Source organism: Lynx canadensis, chromosome B3, assembly GCF_007474595.2.
Source record: "Lynx canadensis isolate LIC74 chromosome B3, mLynCan4.pri.v2, whole genome shotgun sequence".
NCBI classification, from domain to species: Eukaryota; Metazoa; Chordata; class Mammalia; order Carnivora; family Felidae; genus Lynx; species Lynx canadensis.
The window spans coordinates 79,417,495-79,442,238 of record NC_044308.2 but is presented as its reverse complement, the minus strand read 5'-3'; the positions used below and the strand labels follow the sequence as shown (position 1 = coordinate 79,442,238).

Genomic DNA, 24,744 nt, shown 5'->3' with positions numbered 1-24,744 from the left:
CTGGGTGGCTCAGTCGGTTAAGCCTCCAACTCTTGATTTCGGCTCAGGTCATGATCTCGTGGTTCATGAGTTCTAGCCCCGCATCAAGCTCCACACAGCACAGAACCTGCTTGAGATTCTCTCTCTTTCCCTCTCTCTCTGTCCCTTATCTGCTCATGCTGTCTCTCTCAAAAGAAAAAATAAAAAATAAACCTTTAAAGTTTAAAAGTGAATTTTGAGCCCTCCTATATAATTTTGGCCTGTTAAAATGTTTGGGCCTGTTTAAAATAGTTCATTTAAAGCTCTTAGATAGTCTTTGTTCATCTACTCTGTTTTCTTCTCAAATATATTTTTTTTTTCTAATTTTTTGTTGTTGTTTGAAAATAGTTCCCTTCTCCTAGGACAGATAGGAAAATATTGTAGCTGAAGAGTTTAGCTTTTTCTATCTCATGTATTAGCATTAAACTATTTGTTTTTCATGGTTCAGGACTATCTCTGCTTCATTCTTTCCACGTATAACACAACTGAAAGGTCTTTTGCTGTGTTTCAGACTTTTCCAGAGCTTTGGGTTTTTCTTCTCTTAGTCTTCTTGGGGTGGCTCTCCTTAACTGGAGCCACATTCACCTTCACCGGACTCTGTGCCACTCCTTCTGTAACTGCTGCATTTTCTTTCCCAGTATGAGCTGATCGGAGACTTCCCTGAGCAGTTATGCCAGCTTCTGTGGCCACCCCTCCTTTTTCTTCCTAATTAGGGTAACTTGTTATTGTGCTATCAATTGGCTTGAGAGATCATTCCTTTCAGAGCCATTTTTTAAGGTCCTCTGGCTGTGGACCTATAAAATATTTTCCCAGAACTTTCTGAACTGCCTAATCAACATATCTAAACACATTTTATGGGTTTCTTTCTCTTGGCTGCTATACCCTCTGGGATATTCATAGCCTCCCAAGTTCCCATCATTGCACCTCACTAACATTTTTCTGGTCAGATGTAAGTCAAAAATAAAAATTCCCATCTCTCGTTTCTTCAAAGGGAGAAACTGGTACAGACATGACTTGGAATGGGGCACCTGGGTGGCTCCAATTCTTGATTTCGGGTCAGGTAGTGACCTCACAGTTTGTTTCGTGGGTTTGAGCCCCAGGTCGGGCTCTGTGCTGACAGTGCAGAGTCTGCTTGGGATTCCCTCTCTCCCTCTCTCTGCCCCTCCACCACTCATGCTCTCCCTCTCCCTCTCAAAATAAATAAATAAACATTAAAAAAAAAAAGCCCATGGCTTGGAGGGACTGGGACAAATGAAGAAGCAGAAAGAAATCACCAGCCTCAGGGGACAGATATGAGTGTATGGGTAAGCAGAGGTAGTACAGATATATGCAAGCTTAATTTTGCAAGCACTGTCAAATACTTGGGCCACAATAGCATGGAAATGATGTATTGTCATCCTTCAGGTACATGCACATGGAAAGTCGGAGTCACTTTGCTAACTGTCCTAACAGTGCAGCAAAGATGAAATATCAAGAACTCACAGTAATTATAATTATAAAGAAATATGTAGATAATCCTAAAATTGGCTATAATTAAGTAAAATCAGACTGCATAAAAATGTTCTCTCTTAATCCCATTCCCTTTTTTTCTAAATGTAGCACACTTCATCCTTCAAGATTCTGTTCAATGTCATCCTTGATGAAGCTTTCTCTGAGAGACCCAGTTAGTTCTAGTCACCCTTTCTTTGGTGTTTGCATCTCTGCATTTTCTATTATGATTAGTTATGGGTCTCTCATCCACGTTTGATTTTGAACCCTCCACAACACGTACTTTTCCTTGTCATTTTTCTATTTCAAACATACGCTACATTACCTGGTAGGTTGTAGATATACTAATAAAACCAGCATCGTTCAATTCTGTGCTTGAAGAATGGACTTCTTGGCCACCATGAGCTATTTTACGAAAGACGTGGGCCATGTAGAAGTTACAGAGGAGTGTTTAGGTCTCAGTATTAAAAAAAATCTTTTTTTTTTAATTTGACATTCATAAATGCAATAAACTGATATGTGAGGAAGTCATCATTGCACTAGTGGAAGCTCTCAGGAAACAGAGGATGATGTATGTATATTATGTGTGTGTCTGGATGCAAGATAGGATATGCAAGTAGATATGGTTCCTTATCCATACCTCATACCTTAAAACTGATGAGTAGGTATATTTACGTGGGAATGGTATCCAGAAGCTATTTTCAATATTCTGGAGGTTAAGGAAAAAGGAAATTTATCTACAAATCTTAAGAGCTTTAAGAAACTTCATAATGTTTTGCTCTTGGCCAGACTGTATCAATTGAATGTGGCAACACTGGTTATTGCATGGATACAAAATTCCAGTTGGCTGTTAGTGATGCATTACCTTTGATTTTTGTAACAATTTAGAAACCAGTTATTGTTACTAACTCCCAATTTGTTTGGAGGCAGAAGGATTTCAAAAAATGAAGTTCATGCAGAAAGCTTTTAAAAGGATATTTGATCACAAACTGAATTAATTTCATTCTACGTGTTAATTTCATGGACTCTTTTTCTCCCCAGTATCTTTTACATCTCTGAGATAAGGATGCATGATACTAGGATAATGTGTTATATTTCATTGCAATTTTTAAAAATCTTCTCCAGAGACTCATAAAATAAAGATGCAGTTTATAATCCATAATGTTTTAATGGACAGAGAAATATGATAATTTGATTCAGAGTGGCTTAGAGAATTCATATGGTTCAGGGTATGAAGACTGAACCAAGATCCTCTGTGACCTAGGACAGTTCCTTAATTCCTCTGAGACTCAGTATTCTCACTTGTAAAGTGGGAATAATAATAATACCTACGTCATAGTTTGCTTGTGAAAAATGGAATGAGATAATACTTGCAGCATGTTAACCTTTTCTCTTATTGCATCTGTCCCAAATCATCAATGCTGGAAAGAGTTAATGCTTCTCCCAAATTGCCAAGATTACCAATAATAATAAAAAAAAAAACTGGAAATCTTGGAGGAGCTCACATTATTTTATTTTATTATGCAAATAGTTTTGACCTCCAGAGATTATTTATTTTGCTTCAGATGCCTCATCTTCTGTGCTGCTAACCAAACAGTTTATTCCATTTTGTGCAACAATTCATAATGAACCTTAAGAGAATTACTGATTATTTTAGAGTTTTTGGCTCAATTACCTGTTTCAAATGCTCAATGACTAAGGAAAGCATGTCATTTTCTCCTCTCCTGCACACTGGAGCATAACAATAGACTTTGAATAGAGCAAATCAAAGAGACACAAATACCAGTATAAGGGGCCCATTGTGCTGAGTTTGTAGCCCTGTCACATGCTTTTAATTTAGGTCGGTTGATTGATTATGACATACTGACAGATAGCACATTGTTCCTCTCTTGGAACCTCTAGACTCTTTAATATTCCTTCCCTTATCTGTCCATTTTGATTCCAAAACTTAAGTGAAATGGAATTACAGCATTCACTTTGTTTTCCTGTACTAAGTGATTATCTCTGAAGTGCAATTTTGTGATTAGGTGAGATGGCATGCATACACTCAGCTAATGCTGATTTCCCCCAGGGTGCAGAACAGGTAAATTCATAATGAATGGATGTTGTGCTTTGATTTCAAATGGATGGAAAACCTCCCCACACTTGGTAGTTTTATTTTAAAAATGTATTTAATTATTCTAAAATTAACAGGAGAATATTAAAATTGAACTTTAGAAAATGGCATTTAAACATAAGTCAAGGGTGCTAACTGCTTATGAATGTTAATACCCTTCAAAAAGTGAAAAAACAAACTTACCTGACATAAATTAGGGGGGTGGGGTGTGAGTGGAGAAGGAGTGTGGTCATTGAAAAACTTCAGTTTAATTATTTATATTTTTTCTGATTAATTCAAAAATATCTAAGTGCACCTTAGTATTAGTATTCTCAAATACTAATGTTTCTTATTTTGAAAACTACAGTAATTATTAACTAATTGGTATTATAGTATTGTCATAGATGTTTGGTCCTGAGGGGTGACTTCTGGTGTGTGTGGGAGGGGGGGAGGAGCAAGGAGTTAATGAGTGGCACACAGTATTTTTTTTTTTGATATTTAGAAAAAAATTTTTTTGTCCAATAGTAAGAGAACTCAGTTTTTTTTTTTTTCAACGTTTATTTATTTTTGGGACAGAGAGAGACAGAGCATGAACGGGGGAGGGGCAGAGAGAGAGGCAGACACAGAATCGGAAACAGGCTCCAGGCTCCGAGCCATCAGCCCAGAGCCTGACGCGGGGCTCGAACTCCCTGACCGCGAGATCGTGACCTGGCTGAAGTCGGACGCTTAACCGACTGCGCCACCCAGGCGCCCCGAGAACTCAGTTTTAAAGAGAATTTTGCATTCCCAAATTAGACACGTTTTGACCAGACCACAAAAGTAGATTAGTACCCAAATCATACTCCTTTACTGATAAGCATTGACCATAATATTGTGAATCTTAAAGTGAGAAACCTAACATGCAATTTCTCAAACTTATTTCAGTCGAAATCCTTTTTATAAAGAATTGTAAGTTCTAGTCAGAACTTCATGTAAGCCGTGTTGGTACATGGTCGTTTGTGGTTCTTTGATCACCTTCTTCTTCCCACACTTAATCTCTTACCATAGTATCCAGTATATACCAAGAGCACAGTAAATCTTAATTATTGTTGTTATTTTAATTATCTTTCCAACTGAATAAAAGTAATGATTTTAATAAGTTGATGACAGGTGATTTTCAACAATAAAGCACGTTAATTTGGAATAAAGTGTTTTTATTCAAGCCTCAAAGAAAAACCAACCCATTAAAATTTTTCTCTTATTATAATCCAATTGTATGTCATGTGAACCATCAGCAATATTCTTTCTGGTGAAAGTGATTCACTTTCCTGTATGCTGTATTGTCACTTGCCCTGACAGATGCGATACCCTCAAAGTTGTCCTCCTAATTTTAGACAACTACATAGCAGAGGTGAATGGCCTACGTTTTTAGTATGCACTCTCTCCCACCTTGCATACTTGAGTTAGCAAGGTAAAAGCACTTCTAAGTACACTCAATGAGTGATTTGTTAGCCGATAGCCTGCTCTCGAAGGCCACAATAGGAAAACTGCAACTATTTATTTCCCACATCATGGGGCTATTGGATATAACTCTTTGGGCAGAGGTAAGGAAGATAAGATGTATCACTGGTGTGGTGAAAAGGACATGATTTGGGAACCAGAACGCCTACAGATTGTAGTTTTAGTTCTATTTAGTATCTTAGGTCACATTTGGTAGTTTCTCTGAACCTTAGAAGTTATTTTATACTTATTGTGGATTTGTTTGTTTTTACTCTTCTTTCTTGCTAGTTTGGTAGACTCTGTAAAGATGTGTTACTCATCATTTGATCTTTATGCCCAGTTGTACCATTGACAACATTGAAGGTGCTTAACAAATGTGTGTAGAAAAAGTAAGGCAAGAAGACAACCAGAAGGAAGAGAAAGACAGAATAGAACAATATATTTAAGGCCAAGTTTCCCCCCAAATTCTCTTTGAATAAAACCTTGTGAAATCAAGCACACATGGTCCTAACATTACAGTCAGACCTTCTCTTTTTATGTATGAGAAACAGGCTCATGATGATTAGGTGAAGTGTCATTTGAGTAATGTCTAAGCTGAATCCAGTTCTTCTCCCTCCCAGGACGCCACTCTGGACTGTACTGGGTAGGCTCCTCGTTAGGCTATGTATGCAAATAAGTCTCAAAAGATATACCCCCTACCCATTAGAATATGGGAAAAGTGAATGGTCTTTTACTTTCAATTCTCTGTATCATTCTATTTCTTGATATGAACAACAACAAAAAACATGAACTACTTTTGTAACACAATAAGAAATATTATTTGGAAAAATATAATTAAAAAATAATCAATTTCAATACTCTGCAGGAGTGTTATATAGACTCAATAACGATATGCGAAAAGAAAACGTACCCTGCCTCATGAATATGATTTGGTAACGTATATTTCTTAAAGAGTGGATTGGAATTCACCAGTGTATGTATTAAATCTCTCTGACATATTGGTGAAGAGGTCACTTAGTTATAAATGCTTGGTTATCTTGCCTTAAGAGGTCAAACAACTCTATCTCCCCAAGAAGAGGCTGCTCAGATTTCTTACCTGTCTCCCAGAGGGACACTCCCCCTTCTGATATACCTTTTCATGGTCATAGTCAAGTATACCAACTTCTGATCTAAATTCAATCCATCAAGTTTTCTTTTTTTCTATTAATATTTCTTACTGCCTTTTTGGAGAAGAAAAAGCAAAATATTTTTAAGTAAGAGCAGGTGTTTGTAAATCTTATTGAACTGTCCTTTCATTCATGCTTTCTTCCACGTTTTGCCTATCCTCAAAGTGTCCTGAAACTTTGACTAGCAGGAAGAAGAGCGAGGGGGTTGCCACCAGCTGTAAAGCTGTGGGTGAGAAGAATGGAGTCTCACCACTAAAGCCAAGCAATGTTGCATCTTATCTTTCCTGACTTTGCCCAGAGAGTTCGATCCATATTTACATATTTAATTATCCTGAGGGCTTCTGGGTGGCTCAGTCCCTTAAACATCAGACTCTTGGTTTTGACTCAGGTCATGATCTCACAGTTCCTGAGTTCCAGCCCTGCGTGGGGCTCTGTGCTGACAGCTCAGAGCTGGGAGCCTGGAGCCTGCCTCAGATTCTGTCTCCCTCTCTCTCTTTATGCTCCTCCCCCACTTGCACTCTGTCTCTCTCTGTCTCTGTCTCTCTCAAAACTAAATAAACATTAAAAAAATAATTATCCTGTATGCTAATTATCTATAGATCAGAGTATCTATTTGACTTATTTTCCAATGTTACTATTTTTACAGCTTCTGCCACCTTTGAAGACTTTCAAATTCGTCCCCACGCTCTTTTTGTTCACTCGTATAGAGCTCCGGCTTTCTGTGATCACTGTGGAGAAATGCTGTGGGGTTTGGTGCGTCAAGGCCTTAAATGCGAAGGTAAGGTCTTTCCTTCCCAACCAAGTCGATCCCATGCTGGAACATATAAGTTACCTGCTTATGTTGTGCCCTCTACAATAATGTCTTCTTAACTTTATGTCTTTCAGCAATTTTGGGGATGCATGGATTCTGCTCTGTTCATTTCTTTACATTTCCTGTCTTCAGCTTATTTGCTCTGATCTGGGAAACCTGATTCTCATATCATTTTCCCTGTACTACGTGGTTGTGTTTCTTTTGTGTTGGTGATTTTGGCAACAAACTGAAAATAATAATTCCTTCTTAAGTCGGAATTTTTTCAATATTTTTTTAAAAATTCTTTTTAATATTTATTTTTTTTTTGAGAGACAGAGAGAGAGAGAGAGCAAGAATGGGGAAGGGGCAGAGAGAGAGGGAGACACAGAATCCAAAGCAGACTCTAGGCTCTGAGCTGTCAGCACAGAGCCCAATGCGGGGATCGAACTCAGAAACCATGATATCATGACCTGAGCCAAAGTCGGATGTGTAACCGACTGAGACGCCCAGGCACCCCGTGTTGGAATTTTGATTCGTAGGCATTCGCTAAATGTTTGTTGAAATTAGCAGAAATTTAGGAGATTAATCAAACCATGCAAGGTCAATCAGCTGTAGAGTGGTGGCCTGGAACTTGTGCCCATGTTTCTAACAATAGCATAGTTTGCCATAAAATGAACTTTACCATGAAAAGAACTCTTTAAACTCAAGTGGCTAGAACACCATTATAAATCTTAAAAATACTCCAATCATACAGTTTTCTCTCTGACTTGTAGGAGGTGGAGCTGTTTGAACTGTGGCCAATATAACCAAGCATTTATGATGCAACCTAGAAATAAGCTAACCACAGTTTCTGAATTTCTGTCTGTGAGAAGACAAGTTAGGTGACAGTGACTTAGAAGAAACTGCCTGAAGTGTGGCTTTATGGACATTTTCTGGCCTCCTATGTGACACACAGGGAACTATACATAGTGGAAATATCAAACAAAAAATGGTGCTTTCCTAATTATCTGAAATGTGGAAACCAGCATGTAAAGAAATGTAACATGTTTTCTTAACAATTCTACAAGGTAGTTATTATCCGTATTTTGTCGATAGCCAAACTGAGGTGTGCAAGGTCATGTAAACAAAAAAATTATAGAGCCAGGATTCACATCAAGTTCAAAAGTTGTGATGCACTGTGATTAACTTTCCCTTATGTGTCCACTCACATTAACTTGTGGCAGCTAAAAAAGCCTCAGGCGATCTCTTTGTTGTTTGTTGTTTTTTTGTTTGTTTGTTTTTTCTTTTTTTGTTTGGTTGGTTTTGGGGTTTTTTGTTTCTGTTTTTGTTTTTGTTTTTGCTAGATCCCTTAAAGTCCAAGTCCATTATATCCAAGAACATTTAAACAAAAATGATAACCAGAGTAGTTGCTGAGCTCGTCCAAAAGAATCAGAATTCAAAACCCACCTTATTTACAATTTCTGAAAAGAAAACAGAAAAAGCTCAAAAGAAAATTTGAATTTCTAAATAGCCTCAAGAAAAACGAAAACAATACTATTTTTAAAAATGCATAACTTGATACTAGAAGAGCTTTTAATTTATGGTTGAACAAAAATCATTTTTACTTTCTCTTTCCAGGATGCGGACTGAATTACCATAAGAGATGTGCATTTAAAATCCCCAACAATTGCAGTGGCGTGAGGAGGAGAAGGCTGTCGAACGTTTCTCTCACTGGGCTCAGCACCATCCGCACAGCATCTGCTGAGCTCTCCACCAGTGCCCCTGACGAGCCCCTCCTGGTACAGCTTCCTGTTTTTCCATTTATCCGTTTGCATGAGAGATCTGTGGGACAATGTGATGACAGTGTCAATCCAAGACAGCACCCCGGGAGGGAGGACACAGCCAGGGTGTTATTGACTGTGTTTCTTCAGGGTTTGTACTGTAGACTGGTCAGTGCTTCATCAAATATCCAACAACTTTGAGTCTGCTTTCATTTATGAGCTCAGTGCAGTTAGAAAATATGTAAGGTTTCATCGTGGTCATAGGGCCAGACCAGCACAAACTAACATGTGAATGTTGCAAAACACACTTTGTCAAAATTGGGAAACCAAAGATGAAAGATGTTCTTCTCTGAAGATTATTAGAGTGCTTTGTGACATAGCTGCATATTTATTCTGGGAGAAAAGTTTAAATTTGTTCTTATGAAAATAATGAAAGTCTTTAATTTGTTGGCAATACTAGCATACATTCCAGGGTATTGTCAGGGTGACACAGATTGACAAATGCTATGAGAACAATAGCACTCAAATGCTTTAAGTATTTCCATTAGCTCTAAACACTTTTGTGGATAGGACTTAAATATTTTTTAAGAAATTTAAATTCGAATTTTCCAAACATTCACAACCAAGTAAAAATTGTGGTAATTATGTGAATTATTTAAAATAGGAAAATAGGCGAACAATGTGAGGCCTTAAATTTCCCGTATTTACTCCCTCCCCTAAAGACTTTTTAGTAATCTAGCTATTGTAAAAATCAATTGAAAAAAATTAAAAATTATTAAAACAGTAAGGTTAAATTCATCCCTCTTGATGTGGAGAAGGGCAATAAATTTTGAAGACATCTCTCAAAAGTTGTATTAGTCCCTTGTTTGGAAAATATTTTGTTGTGATCCTTATCACTTCAATTTTGTTACAGCATGAACAAGACATATAATTCAAATACATGCTCATTTTGGTAAATAGGAAAATGTCATACTATTTTCCCATGACTGACTTAAAATTGAGAGTTTGTTGTGTTTTCAGTCTTTCATGAAGTGAGTCTGTTGGAGGAAGGCAAGTACTTAATCCTGCTGTTAACTAGAATATATTATGTTTGGTAACTATTCAGAATGTATGTGTGTCATTTTATATTATTCCATAATGTTGCATTAATTGGAACTAGTGATATTTTCATTGAAAGATGCTTAAATTAGGGCGCCTGGTTTGGCTCAGTCGGTTAAGTGTCTGACTTTGGCTAAGCTCACGTTTTCACACTTTGTGGGTTCAAGCTACATGTTGGGCTCTCTGCTGTCAGTTCAGAGCCTGCTTCAGATCCTCTGTCCCCCTCTCTCTTTGCCCCTTCCTTACTCACACTTTCTCTCTCGCTCTCAAAAATAAACAGACATTAAAAAAAAAGGTGCTTAAATCAAAAGCTATTTACTTTTTCAAATAACTCTCATGTCAGCTTCCCAATTCTAAAATTCCTTGATTTAGTTTGAATTTTTGTAAGTAGTGACTTTTCAAGTGCTAGCAGTTACTCTTGCTTTTAAGATAGTCACTGAGACTCACACTATTTATAGAACACTTACAAGTAAGTTTAAGAAAAAAAATTGTAAATTAATTATATATTGTTTTCAAATTCTTTAAAAATTATTTAACATCCCACAACGAATTTAAAGCTTTAAAGCCTTTCATTATTACAATAAATTAGATGATTAATGCTAAAGATTCTTCTTTTAGATCTTTATCAACTTTTTATAATATGTACATATACACACAAATACATGTATATACATATATACACAGACATACATATATATACTTCAAAACATCACATATATAATTTACATGTTATAAGTATAAATTAAATTACATATTTAAATTATTTACATGCATATATTTATAAATATATACCATTTATACGTAAATATAATTTAGGTTACCTATCTATAGACTATAATACAAGTTTTTAAATCAAATTATTTAATTGCTTTATTTAGCCAAATTAAATTATTTCATCATTTGAATTAGTTGATCACAAGTTATGTTTTACCTGAAATGTTGAAACTTACTACTGCTTTATTGCTGAATGGAAATTTTTATAGTAGAAAGCTTCAAATGTTTTTTTTCATATATATTTTTAAAAATCAAATTTCAATGATGTCTGTCAAGAATGCTGGTATAATTGTGATCAAATCAGATATTTGTGAGGTGAGAAAATATTGGGGCCATAAAATACTTTGAAAAATGTTGTTATCCTAAACTTTCATAAACTTGTATAAAATGCCCAACGGGTAGCCATTAAATAAGAAATGCCCGTGGAAATAATGTTTGTGATACTATTTGACATACTGGCTCTGAAAGTCATGTTTTACATGTGTCAAAGCTTTTTGTGCCTTCATAGAATATCTCTTTATCTTTTGTTTTATCCAATACCTGAGAAAGGAAGAAATACTGGCCTGCTTTGAGGAGGGCACGTATTTTCCAGTTGCCTTGGGTCTTGGTCATGCCTTGGCTACTTACTTTATATAGGAACAAAGCCACCCCGCTGTACCCAGGCATGTTGGAGTACAGTGAATATGTCCCTCTTTATCCCTGGGTAAGGCAGAAAAGGTCAGTAATTACAGTTTAAAATTTAGAGTGAATGCCTAATCAAAAGAAATATTATGTCAATAGTAGTAAAACCTATTAGTTCTGTATACCATAAGGGATATTTTTCCATTTCCAAAAAAGATGATGACCAAGATAAAGATGACATTGCTTATCAATCTCATTATATCACCCATATTGCAAGTCTGCCATGACAAGTGTATAGATTTTCTCTCAAATGTAAGAAAATGTTTCTCCTATCCATACTTGATGACTTATTTTGACTATAAAATCACCATTTCACATACAGATTAAGACACTGATAATTCTATTAATTTATTCATTTTTGGCACCTAAATTGAATTTCAGATTTCCATAATGCCACTAAGATAGAAAACGAGCATAACAACATAAATCATATGATAGACTTTATCTATCATCAATTTTGGCAGTAAACGGTATTCATTATACCAACCATAAAGCAGTCCATCTTTTAAGAAGACCCAAAATGAAGTCAATTTATGGTATAACAGCTCAGCAGGGGTGTATACCTCTCTGCACACCATCACCAGCATTAGAAGGAAATGAGAAAAACTCAGTAGGTCCTTGAGTAGGATACATTAATATGTTGTATTATATTATCGTATTATATATATTATGTATTGTATGTATTATATATATTATATATATTATGTATATGTATTATATATTATGTATATATATGTATATATATGTATCATATATATTATATTATATATATAGTATATATTATATACTATAAGTATACTTATTAAGACCATATTAATTTTATAGTCTTAAGAAAATTGCAAAAGAGAAGTCAGGATTAAATAATCCTATCATTTCTCTATGCTTTATTCATCTTTTTATTTTTATTTACAAATATTCTTGTAGTATTTGGGAAAAATCAAAATCAATTGAAACCATATTATACAAGACTTAATCTTAGGCAAAAAGTGAAATAATCTCTTTCGGAACTTCTGCTCCTAGCTATGAAGAAGCTTGTATCTGATCAACTGTTCTACAAGGGACAATTATGCAAGCTGAATAAAATATAACAGAAGAGAACAGAACAAAATATTTGAAGGTGCCCAAAAGCAACCAAAGCAATTAGGATTTAAGGGACCAATGTCTTAGAAGGAAATCACAGAGAGATCAGTGCACAGGATGGCCCCCACAACAAAGTGGCACCAAATGTCAGTCATGCTGGCATTGAGAACTCCTGAGGTAGAACCGAGCTGGAAAATTTCCAAACATATTATAAAGCGACTGTTAAGACAGTGTAGATTATACAAGGTCTGAGTATCAAAAAATAATGTGGTGTTATGCAACAAGAGAACAATAAACCAATCAAACAGAACAAAGAGAGTTGAGAAACTACGTATATAGACAAAGCCAACTGATTTCTGACAAGAATATCACTGCTATGAAAAAAGGCTGATCTTTTCAACAAATATTTCTAGGACCAATTGGATATCTGTATGGAAAACATGAATCTTGATCCTACCTTATACCACATACAAAATCAATTCATGGTGCATTGGGAGCTTTTAGGAGCTAACAGAGAAGGGTATCTACAAGAACTTGGAGTTGGGAAAGCCTTTTTAAACAGGACTCACATCACTGATGTCAAAGGGAAAAAGTGATAAATTAGACATCTTTAAAATTCAGAAATTGTTTGCAGCAAAAAATACCATTGAACGGAAAGCAAGTCACTGAATGGAAGAAGATATTTTCAACATATGTATATTATAAAAGATACATATATATAAATATATAAGGAATATATAAAGAACATCTATAAAAATTTAGAAGACAGACAACCCCACTTAAGGTATAGGCAAAAATATTTGTTTTAACAGCACTTTATAAAAGAACATAATCAATAAACATAAAAATGTCCTTTGCATCATTAGTTATCAAGGAGTCTAAAGTTAATCTACAGTGAAATATCTCTATACCAGAATGTCTAACATTAAAAATAAAACTGATAGTAACAAGTATCGATGAAGATATTAAGCAACTGGAACTCTCATACACTACTACTGTGAATATAAATTGGTTCAACAACTTTGGAAAAATGGTTGGCATTTATCTGCTAAATCTGAACATATGAGTAACATGTGAATCCACAGTTCTACTCCTTGGTTTATATTCAGCAGAAATGTGTATAGGCATATATAGAAAGATATGTACAAGCATTTTTTTTTATTTCTTGCTTTTTCATTTTTTTAGACCTCATTTTTTTGAGCAGTTTTAGGTTCTCAGCAAAATTGAAAAGAAGGTACAAAGATTTCCCATATACCACTTGCCCCAACCCGTGCATTGTTTAACCCCCGCCTCCCCGCCCCTGTTATCAGCATTACTTGCCAGAGCAGTAGTTTTGTTAATACTGATGAGTCTACACTGACACATCATAATCACCTAAAGTCCCATTTTAGGGTTCAGCCTTGTACATTCTGTGGATTTGGGCAAATGTATAATGATGTATTCATCATTATGGTATCATACGAAGTGTTTTCACTGCCCTAAAAATCCTCTGTGCTCCAGCTGTTTTCCCTCTTCCCTTTCACCCAGTCCTGCTAACCAGTGATCTTTTTACTTTCTCCATAGCTTTGCCTTTTCCAGAATGTCTTCTAGTTGGAATCATACAGTATGTACCCTTTCCAGATTGGGTTCTTTTACTTAGTAATATGCGTTTAAGTTTCCTCCATATCTTTTCATGGCCTGACAACTCTTTCCTCTTAGCATGGAATAATATCCATTGTCTAGGTGTCCACAGTTTATTTATCCGCAGGACATCTTGGCTGCCTCCAATTTTGAGCAGTTATGAATAGGCTACTATAAACATCCATGTACAGGTTTTTATGTAGACAAAAGCTTTTTTTAACTCTTCTGAGTATCATAAAGTTTGATTGCTAGATTATAAGGTAAGAGTATGTTAGGTTTTTTAAGAAACCATCAAACTGTCTTCAAAGTGGCTGTACTATTTTGCATTCCCACCAGCCATGGATGAGAGTCCCTATTGCTCCTTGTCCTTACTAGCATTTGGTGTTACTAGTGTTCTGGATTTTGGCCATTCTGATAGGTATATGGTGGTATTTCATTGTTTTAATTTGCATTTTCCTGATGACATATGATGTGGAGCTTCTTCCATATGCTTATTTGCTGTCTGCTTATATCTTCTTTTGTTGTTGCTTAAAGATTTTTGTTTTTAAGTAATATCCATACCCAATGTGGGCCTCCAATTTAAAATCCCAAGATCAGGAGTCTCATGCTCTACTGACTGAGCCACCCAGGCACTGTCTTCTTTAGTGAGGTGTCTTTTAAGGTTTTTGGCCCATTTTTAAAATTAAGTTGTTTTCTTATTGTTGAGTTTTAAGAGTTCTTTGTATATTTTAGATAATAATCCTTTATTAGATCTATCTTTTGCAAATATTTTACAAATATTTCCTCCCAGTCTGCGGCTTGTCTTCTAATTCTCTTAGCAATGTGTTTTGCAGAACAGAAGTATTTTTTTAATTTTAATGAAGTTCAGTTTATCAGATGTTTCTTTCATGAATTGTGCCTTTGATTTTATTTCTAAAAAGCTATCACCATATCCAAAGCCATGTAGGTTTTTATCCTATGTTATCTTCTAGGAATGTCATAGTATTGTGCTTTACATTAAGGTCTGTGGTCCATTTAGAGTTAATTTTTACTAAAGTACGTAAGGTATGCATCTACATTAATTTTTTGCATGTTAATGTTTAGTTCTTCTAGTGCCGTTTGTTGAGGGATCTTTGTATATTGTATTGCCTTTGTTTTTTTTCAGAGATCAGTTGATATTTATGAAGGTCTGTTTTGGGGCACACTAATCTGATACATTGATCTATTTGTCTCTTCTTTCTTTTTTTTAAGATTTTATTTTTATTTTTATTATTTCATTTATTTTTTTAAATTTACATCCAAATTAGCATATAGTGCAATAATGATTTCAGGAGTGGAATCCAGTGATTTATCCCCTGTAGTAACACCCAGTGCTCACCCCAACAAGTGTCCTTAATGCCCCTTACCCATTTAGCCCACCCCCCAAAAAAAACCCCTCCAGCAACCCTCTGCTTGTTCTCTGTATTTAATAGTCTCTTATGGTTTGTCCCCCTCCCTGTTTTTATATTATTTTTGCTTTCCTTCCCTTATGTTCTCTGTTTTGTATCTTAAATTCCACATATGAGTGAAGTCATATAATACTTGTCTCTTCTTCACCAGTAACACACTGTTTTGATTATTGTAGCTTTATAGTAAGTCTTGAAGTCAGGTAGCATCAGTCCTCCAATTCTGTTCTTGTCCTTCAATATTATGTTGGCTATTCTGTTTTTTTTTTCCTTTCCTCCTAAATTTTAGAATCAGTTTATTGACATCCATAAAATAAGTTGCTAGGATTTTGATTGGGATTGCATTAAATCTATAGATCAAGTTGAGAAGAACTGACAGCTTGACAATATTAAATTTTCCTGTCCATGAACATGGAATGTTTCTCCATTATTTAGTTCTTATTTTACTTCTTTCATCAAATTTTTATAGTTTTCCTGAAACAGATCTTATGCATAACTGGTTAGATTTATACCCAAGTATTTTATTTTGAGGGGGTGCCAATGTGAATGATATTGTTGGAAGCATGTTTGTAACTTTATTCATAATAGCTAAAAGCTAGAAACAAAAAAAAAAATCATGAGTTATAAAGTTATTAGGTTTCTTCGTCACAGGTCATGTGAGAAATAAAATATTATATCAGAATAATTAATAGTTAATTTTTTCTGAAATTCCTATCAGTTAATGAAAATGGGGTACAGGAATTATATTATTTAATAATGGGAAACAACTTCTTTGGGTGCTAAATGAAAAGTAGTATGCCACATTATCCTAAAATGCATATTATTTGCATAGTTAACATTGTTTTCTACAGTAGTTTTCATTACAGATGAAAAACTGTAATTCTTGTGATCTTCCTTCAAGGGAAACAAAAATAAAAACAAAACTATAGTATAATATTACAATCAACTACTAAAGTAATAGGTGGCTCTATCTTTTATCTTTATCACCAGACATTTCTGGTGATTCTAACTTGCTAGCAAGGGAGAAAGAGCTGTTTGTTCCGAAAATATTTTCTTCAAAGTAATGGCCCTATCAAATATTCTGCAAAAAAAAATTTCCTGATCAAATGATCACTGGAAAGTGCTTCATGGTCTGTCTACGTATTGGACGTGGTAATATTTAGTGAGCATAATTATGGGCCTCAGAGTCTTGGGATAATGAAAACAGTGTTCCTATACTGACTCAAATATGGAACCCCTTTTTCTCGTAAAACCTGGGGATATCCTGGGGGGGGGAGTACACTTTGAGAAATGGTAACTTAGAGGAATAAGTGAATGTATATTGCATAGATCATCTTCAAATATGAGCTGAGTAGCACTCAGCTAAAACTCAATTCTGATGAGAGCCCATAGTAAAGGTATTCAGGGCTTTCAAATTGGAGGAAAATCATCAGCTTTATATATCGAATATATTTATGATAAGGATAATACCTTATTTTGGAAACTTGAGAAAGAGAAAGCTTTGCCACCTCTTATGACAATGTTCCATAAAAGCACACACAAGCAGGGTTATATTTCCTTGTAGGGGCCTAGGGCAGGCTGCCCCACAATGGGCCACTTTGATGCAAAGATTTTTTTTAGTTAAAAGCAATCAAAACCCAGGAGATGCAGGAAAAGCTCTCTGCCTCCCCTAAGAGTGCCTGAATTTACATTGGAAAGGAGAGCTTTAACGGGAAGCAACTATTAATAGAAACTCCCCCTTACCTAAGGAACTTATCTACAACATGGGGCAACCTTGTTTTTCTAAACATCTCCTTTCACTTTCTTGCTAATGACCTTCTTCCCCTCCATATCCTCAGACCCTACTCCTCTCCTTAGCTCATATAACCTTCGTGTTGCCTCATTGTCTTTGGAATTTCATATCTATGCTGATTCCCTGTGCATACACCTATTAAATTTGATTTTCTTGTGTTAATCTGTCTCATGTCAATTTGCTTCTAAGTCTAGATAGAGGGACCATAGGGCAAAGGAAGGTCTTCCTACCCGACATCCTCAAAAGTCATGTTTGGATATGTTCACATGGGCCGTTGTTTACCCTGAATTCTGCACATGCTTCATGTCAATCCTGAAATGTAGCAAGTATCAATGGGTAACAATTAATCTTGGCAGAACCTCTAAATGTACACCACTTCTCAATGTCTCTGATTGCAGATTGTACATTGCAGAATAGGATGGGGGTTCTGAGAACAACAGCCATGCATTTTTGTTAAGAAAAAGAGTCAGGTAGGGGCACCTGGGTGGCTCAGTCGGTTAAGCGGCCGACTTCGGCTCAGGTCATGATCTCGCGGTCTATGAGTTTGAGCCCCGTGTCGGGCTCTGTGCTGACAGCTCAGAGCCTGGAGCCTGTTTCAGATTCTGTGTCTCCCTCTCTCTGACCCGCCCCCGTTCATGCTCTGTCTTCCTCTGTCTCAAAAATAAACGTTAAAAAAATTTAAAAAAAACAAAAAACAAAGAGAGTCAGGTATATTTTAGCTTTGATTTGGGATAGAAAGAATATGATATTCAGTATAAATATAGATATGTATTGTCCACTTAACCAAGAGGTTTCTTACATTTTTCATTGATACTCTTTTTAAAAAAAATTTTCAGAATAATCTTTCTACTTTGATTTATACTTCAACCTTGAGCAAAATCAGACATAAAACAGTAATATGCAACAAAGACTGTAAAATGAGCAAAGAATGAACTGTAGGTATATTTCTCTCACTAAAACTCTAACCCACTGTTGGACTTTCCAGGTTTGTAAACTACTAATACTGATTATTCATCAGCTTATTCTTGCCTGCAGGCAGATAACAACTACGTAACATTTGATTACTTTGATGACCTTTTTCATTCTTTTGCCATTGAGAGGATGAATTATTGTGAAGAAAATCTAATCTTTCACGTAAAGGTCAAAAATGCTTCATTCTGACTATAATTTATTTTCAACAAGGTGAAAGAGCTGTCTTTCATCATTGACACCGTAACAAGTAGATTTTTTTAACCTCTACCAACTCTTAACTGTAAACTGTGTTTTTGCCGTCTTGACTTAGTGTCTATAGTTCCATTTAAATGTTAAAACTTATTTCTAACTCAGGTGTGTTTGTGGCCATAAAGACTGATTAGTGTAACATTTTGCTTGAAAATGCACCTGTATAAAACATTATTGATAACATGCATCGCTTTCTTCAAATAACATCATTTTCTTGTCTTTCTTCCCCTTTTTTCTGCACCTTTGCCTGCTTTTTGCCCTTACAACTTCATGTTTCAGTCTCCTGTGAGTCCTGGCTTTGAGGTAGGTACTAATTCTACCTGGCAATAGGAATATGCTTCACCATCTTTTGTAAACCAACATTATACTAATAGGTTGACCTCAGACAATTATTGGTATTGACCCTATGAGAATAATCAGATCAGAATTTGGCTCAGAATCCAGCCTATTGAACTGCAGAAACCCCATTGGTCTTTCTATGAAACTGACAAGATGGGCTGAGAATAGAACAGAATACAGTCAGAACACACTTTACCCAGCAGCATGTTAACTGAAATGCATGCATATTGGAATTGTATCCTGAAGACAGGGTACCACAAAACCATGCAAGTTGAGGCCACCATCCCAATATGTTTATACACAGTTTTAGTTGGCATGGTAAAACATAAAACAAGGACTGCCTGAAGATGAATGTAACTTTTTTAAAGAAAGGAGCTTTTAATCATTAATGTATTATCACAGTCTATTTAATTAGTTTTTAAAAAGATGGTATGCAAGTGGGTATATCGAGGTCTCAGTCCATGAAGAAATTATATTTGGAAAATGCACAAATTTCCTTCTTAGAGATTTTAAGTAAACCCCTCTCCAAAATAGGCTTTTTATTTATCTTAAGCAATTGATAGCCTGAATATGGAGGAAAGGCATTTAAATTAAATGTTAAAGCTGAGTATATAACAGTGCTTTTATTGTGATAACTTGTTTTGATGTATTGTGTTTATTAATATTTAGTTTTCCTTATTTCTGTACTTGTGGCAAATTGAGAGTTGACATTGTTATTTTTCTTTATGAGACTATGTTTCAAATACCATTATTAGTGTCCATTCTTACATGGTCTTGTTAAGGTAACTATAACAAAAGAAGCTAATGAAAACACAACCAGAACATGTATGAGGTTAAATAAAATTAAGAAATCAAGTTATCTTGATCCTTAGGATATAAAATGAAGAAATTTACTTCAATAATAATAAATTTGTATGTTTGGAAAAATCATCCTAGGGCAAAACATTCCTTATATGTCTTTGTAAAATCTTCCTGGTATTATATTGCAATGATATATGATATTAATTTTCTTAATCTCTCCTACTGATTAGTTTGTTTTCTTCTTTTTTTTAATTTTAAACATTGCTGAAATAAGCCTCTTTGTGTTTTTTTGTTATACATTTATAAAAGTGTTAGTAGGTTTCTCGATCAGCATCTTTGAATGGATCTAGTAGATTATCTTCTTGGAAGCCAAATGGACTGAAAAATATATACAATTTTTTGCCAAATAGTTCTTCAAAAAGTTGTAAAAGTTTAAATTTATAACCCTGCTAACTACAGTGTATAAAAGTTTCTGTTGCTTTATCTTCCCAACAATAGATTTGATTCCTATTTTAAACTTAAAAAAATTTTTTTTTACTAACTTGATAGGTAAAAAATCTCTATGCCTAAATATTATTTACTTATTGGAGGATAAATAGTTTTCCATATATTTATTAGCCATTTGTATTTTACCTATGGTTAATTACCTGTCTCTTTTTCTACTGAGTTGCTTATTGGTTGCTTAGAATCTTTATATATGATTAATTCTCTTTCTATTAATCTATGATGGAAGTATACTTTCAGTTTTATGTGTTTTTGACATCTTTTCCCACAGTTATTTTAACAGTGAGAGACATATTTTCATTCATTTTCTTACTATATAGAGACTGTTGAGAATAAATCAATATGGCCAAATTCAACATAATATTTTTGTCAAATGATTGAAGAGAATATTTTTTTTCCTGAAGTAAAGGAGCTTAAGTCAAGGTAGAAAATGAAGGGGAATTTAAGACATTGGTGTTCTTTGCAACCAGAGGATATAATTGATATAGTGTTTTTAAAGTACGTTAGGTCTTATGGAATGTTTTTTTTTTATTTAAGAACTTTATTGAAATTTTAAAAATTATTTTTAAATGTATATAAGGAAGTATTTACTATTATAGCTTTAAAGTTAAGGGGCTCTTTAGAGAATTTATTTTTGCTGAAATTAAATGCTTCTAGTCTAGTGTTTTTGGTAACTCCTAGTATTCAGACTGCTTTATAGAAATCATTAGGAAATAAATTGCTCATTCCAGAAGCTTTTCCTGTGTTTGTCTTATATTCTCACTTTTTGCATCCTCTAGTTTCTATGAAAGTTAGACAATATTGATTTTAACTTGTTATTAATATTAATGGTGCATATTTTCTAAATAATAATTTGGCATAAACTGCTATTATTTTCATAAATTTTACTGACTCACACTTAATTAAGACAAGCATTATATTAAAAGGAACTCTTGCCTGCATAGTTTCCTAGAAAATCTCCCCCAGAAATGACTCATTCAGTTACTGTTTTTGTTCATTTAAAAAAAAACAAAAAACAAAAAAAAGGAAGACAAGAGAATACCAGTATTGCATTATCTATCTGTAACTGCATATGATTCTGATACACTTTATAATAGCCGAGGTATATTATTTTCAAATGAGCAAATAATGAAAAAAACTGTTTCTAATCCTGAATGAAACTATGATGATATTTCTGGCCAAATGAATATTTCCCAGGATAGTTTCCAAAGTAGCAGAAGTCTATCAAGAAATAAGAGATTTTAATTGTTACTACTCTTGTGTTCTGGAGTTCCAGGAATTGTGGTGATTCATCTGAATTAAAAAGTCATTTTTCCATTTAAATATACACCACACCATCACATCCATGCAGTACATTTGCCAGATATTGCAAGATTTCTTTTGATGATTGTGTAAACTATTTCTTCAGATTCAGCCCTGGGTAGTGTATATGTTCAATGAGGAAAGACATCCAAGAATTCTTCAAGCAGCACGTATGTCTGTACTTCCCGAAAGTTAGAAAAGTATGTGCAGGGGTGGGTTTGTCAGGAAGGAGGCCTTCAGTAAAATTAAGAGTGTGTGGTCTACTTGATGTGTTACTAATCAGCTGTTACCTGATTTCATTCAGTGTGTCTGGCTTATTATATGTACATTATTAATTCATGCTCTGAACAAAAACTTCCAGATGTGTAACTCTAAATGTGAACACTGCATGAGAGTTCTTCATGAACTCCCCTGGAGGAGGGGGGCATTTACCAGTTGCCCACACTTATAAACATATAGGTCTTGGGAACTAATAGGTCTTTAAAGCAGGCTCTAAAGGACCTATGTTCCTCTCAGAAAAGGGACCATGACTTTCCTAACACTCCCTACAAGCCATGCCTTAAAACAGAAAACACTGCTCTCTACCTTAAGATGCAAAACAGCCCCCCACCCCATGTTATCAATTACAGGCATTTGCTTAGTCTAATGTCATGCCAGACCTGAACAAATTTCAGTCCCTTCTCATTTGCTTCCTGACCAATCATGACTACTGAGGTCCTAGTGAGCTCTTAGCTGAGTACCATGGGGAAAAGAAAAAGAAAAAAAAAAGATTACTGTTCTCAGGAATGTTTCACCCCCCCCCCAAAAAAAAAAAGAATTGAAGGCTTGTCTAGAACAAATAATAATGAGGTGTGAAGAAAGTGGAATATTGGAATTGGTATTTTAAATTAGACTTCCAGAAGCTTGAGAAATAATTCAGCTTCTAAAATATTTATCTGTGTTCTCAGAAATATTTAGCTACATGATTTTACTTGATTCATTAGGCATGGTTTTCTGATACCTGGTTCTGTTTGATCCAATGAATGCCTCTCTCCCTTCTCAAGAAGAATGGAAGTATTGTCATTTTAATCATTAATGCAAGATGAAAAAATGTCCAGAAGTTATGAGCAAATATATGTATTTCTTTCTCCAAATAGCCTAGTTTTTGGTGATTATTTCTCTGTAGCTGTACACTGAAAATATCACTGAGTGGTATAATTTTATTGAGGGAGTGCTTTCCTATATTTTTAAACTCAAAATTGATAAGGAAAAAGCCTTGTCTTATTCTTCTCTCTTTTTTAACTGAGTTACATTAAAATCTAATCTTTGATTCTACCATGTTATTTCAGATGCACATACATAGACACACGGTGCTATGCATTTACCATTCATTGTTATAGGTTAAGATTCTATAAAATACCATAAAATTATCTTTTTGAGCCCTTAAGTTACACTTACTTTTGAAGGGAGAGGCTCTAACCTTTGTAGCCTTGGATTGTTTTTTGGCATGCTTTTCCAGCTTTTCCTTGGTGTCTTTAAGTCAGTAATCAATGGGACAGCCTCTTTCCAGATTATTTCATTCCATTCTCCTATGAGTTCATAGACCCAGACCAGGCTCTTGTCAACTTAGGCAAGGTCAGATACTATGGGAATATATGTTCCTAACATTACTATTCTTGTTTTTTCCACATAATCTGTTTACCTTCTGATTCACTTTCTATGTGTAGACCAACTCTGACATTTGAAGCCCCAAAGCAGAAGCTGTTGACATCCAAAAGTATTTTCTTCTTCAGTGGAAATGCTCCTTTTTTATTGTGTAGCTTTAGAGTGCAAGGCATTAAGGTCACATTGACTTCAAGTAAAAAGAGAGGTAATCTTATGTTATGTCTCCCCTTTCTTCCAAGATCCCATGGATTTGTAGGATTTTGGTAACTGACATTTTGAAAGAACAGCACATGTAATTTGCAACCATTCTTGAACAGTTCTGGTGCTTTCCCTGCAAAGAGTGGATCACTTAAAGCAAATAGTAAGGTTCCTTTACCCTTCATTTCTGTTTACCTAAAAAGAGTGATGCAATAAAAAAGTTAATATAACTTTTAAGACTACTTTAGCACTCAGAAACTCCAGACCACCTTGTATTTTTAATAAGAGAGTATTTATGTTATTAGTGTGACAGCTTTCACAAATCGCAGCAAACATTAAGAAATGAATTCTCCGTTGTAAAATACAGCATTGGTCACCACTAAGCAAGGGCACACTTTTTTTTCCTGCCCTATAGCAACTCTTTTCAATGTTAAGAAAAGGTGTTGATTAGCTTTTATTTATGCTATACATATTTAGGGTATCCAACTGAGGGGCCAGACTCATTTATCTGTCATACTTGGCAGGCAGTTCAAGGGAATCAGAATTGTAACAGAAGAGCACTGAACGATTGAGAGTCACCAAATGCTCTACCCTCCCTCTACTCAGTGAAGTGCAGGGCATGGAAACATGAGTGTTTTCTGAATGACCCCTTTTTCCTCCACCATGGGGGTGTTTTATCTTTTCTTCAAACCTTCATATACATGGGCACTTACTCTGTGTGAGACAGTATTCCAGAAGTTGGTGATACAGTGTTGAACAAAACCATCAAGATTCTCTCCTCATGGCACTCACATTCTATGAAAAGAGACAATAAAAATACAATAAGCAAACAAGTAATTAAGACCATTGCAGGCTGCAGTAATGGCTCTGGAGGAGACAGGATGGTGTGCCAAAGAGTAACAGAATGTGAATGGGGAGTGAGCAGTAAGTTAGATGGTCTGGAGGCCTCTTGGAGAAGGTGATATATGAACTGAAATCCAAAGAATAAGGCAGAACCATGTATACAGAAAGACAGGAAGAGCACGTATTGTGATAGTCCATAGTAACAGTTATGTTTTATCCAAAATTCTATTGGATTTAAAGTTACTGGGCACAGAGACTTATTTACTGGCCTTTCTATGTCTGGCAGCATCTGAATTGGGTTTTTAGGTAAGATTTGCCCCAGGAAACACTTGCTAAATTTAATAGATCAATCTTGATGGCAGTAGTAGGAACTATCATAAGGTGGTATTCTGCACAGTTCTTTGAGTGATAGTCCAAAATACTAGATGTTAAAACTTCTGAAATAAAGGATTAATGTTTGGTTGGATCTGTTTTCACACAGTTGTGCTTGTATCTTTTAAGTAGAACAGCACCTGAATAAGAAAGCAGGCAGACAATTGAGTGATGCTTATACAATAGAAGCTGTTTATTAAGTTAGTCATTTTGTGCTAGAAAACATGTATGACTCAGATGCTATCCTCTGAGCAC

General features: G+C 35.1%; 1 protein-coding gene across 1 annotated transcript in view; it reads left to right on the top strand.

Moving 5' to 3' along the window:
- The window catches only part of PRKD1 (protein kinase D1), a 327,269-nt gene that overhangs the window by 240,952 nt on the left and 61,573 nt on the right, over positions 1 to 24,744 (top strand). The window contains exons 3-4 of the mRNA XM_030318866.1: positions 6,893 to 7,024; positions 8,654 to 8,814. Coding sequence (XP_030174726.1) covers positions 6,893 to 7,024; positions 8,654 to 8,814 — 293 coding nt within the window. The remainder of the gene's footprint in view (positions 1 to 6,892; positions 7,025 to 8,653; positions 8,815 to 24,744) is intronic.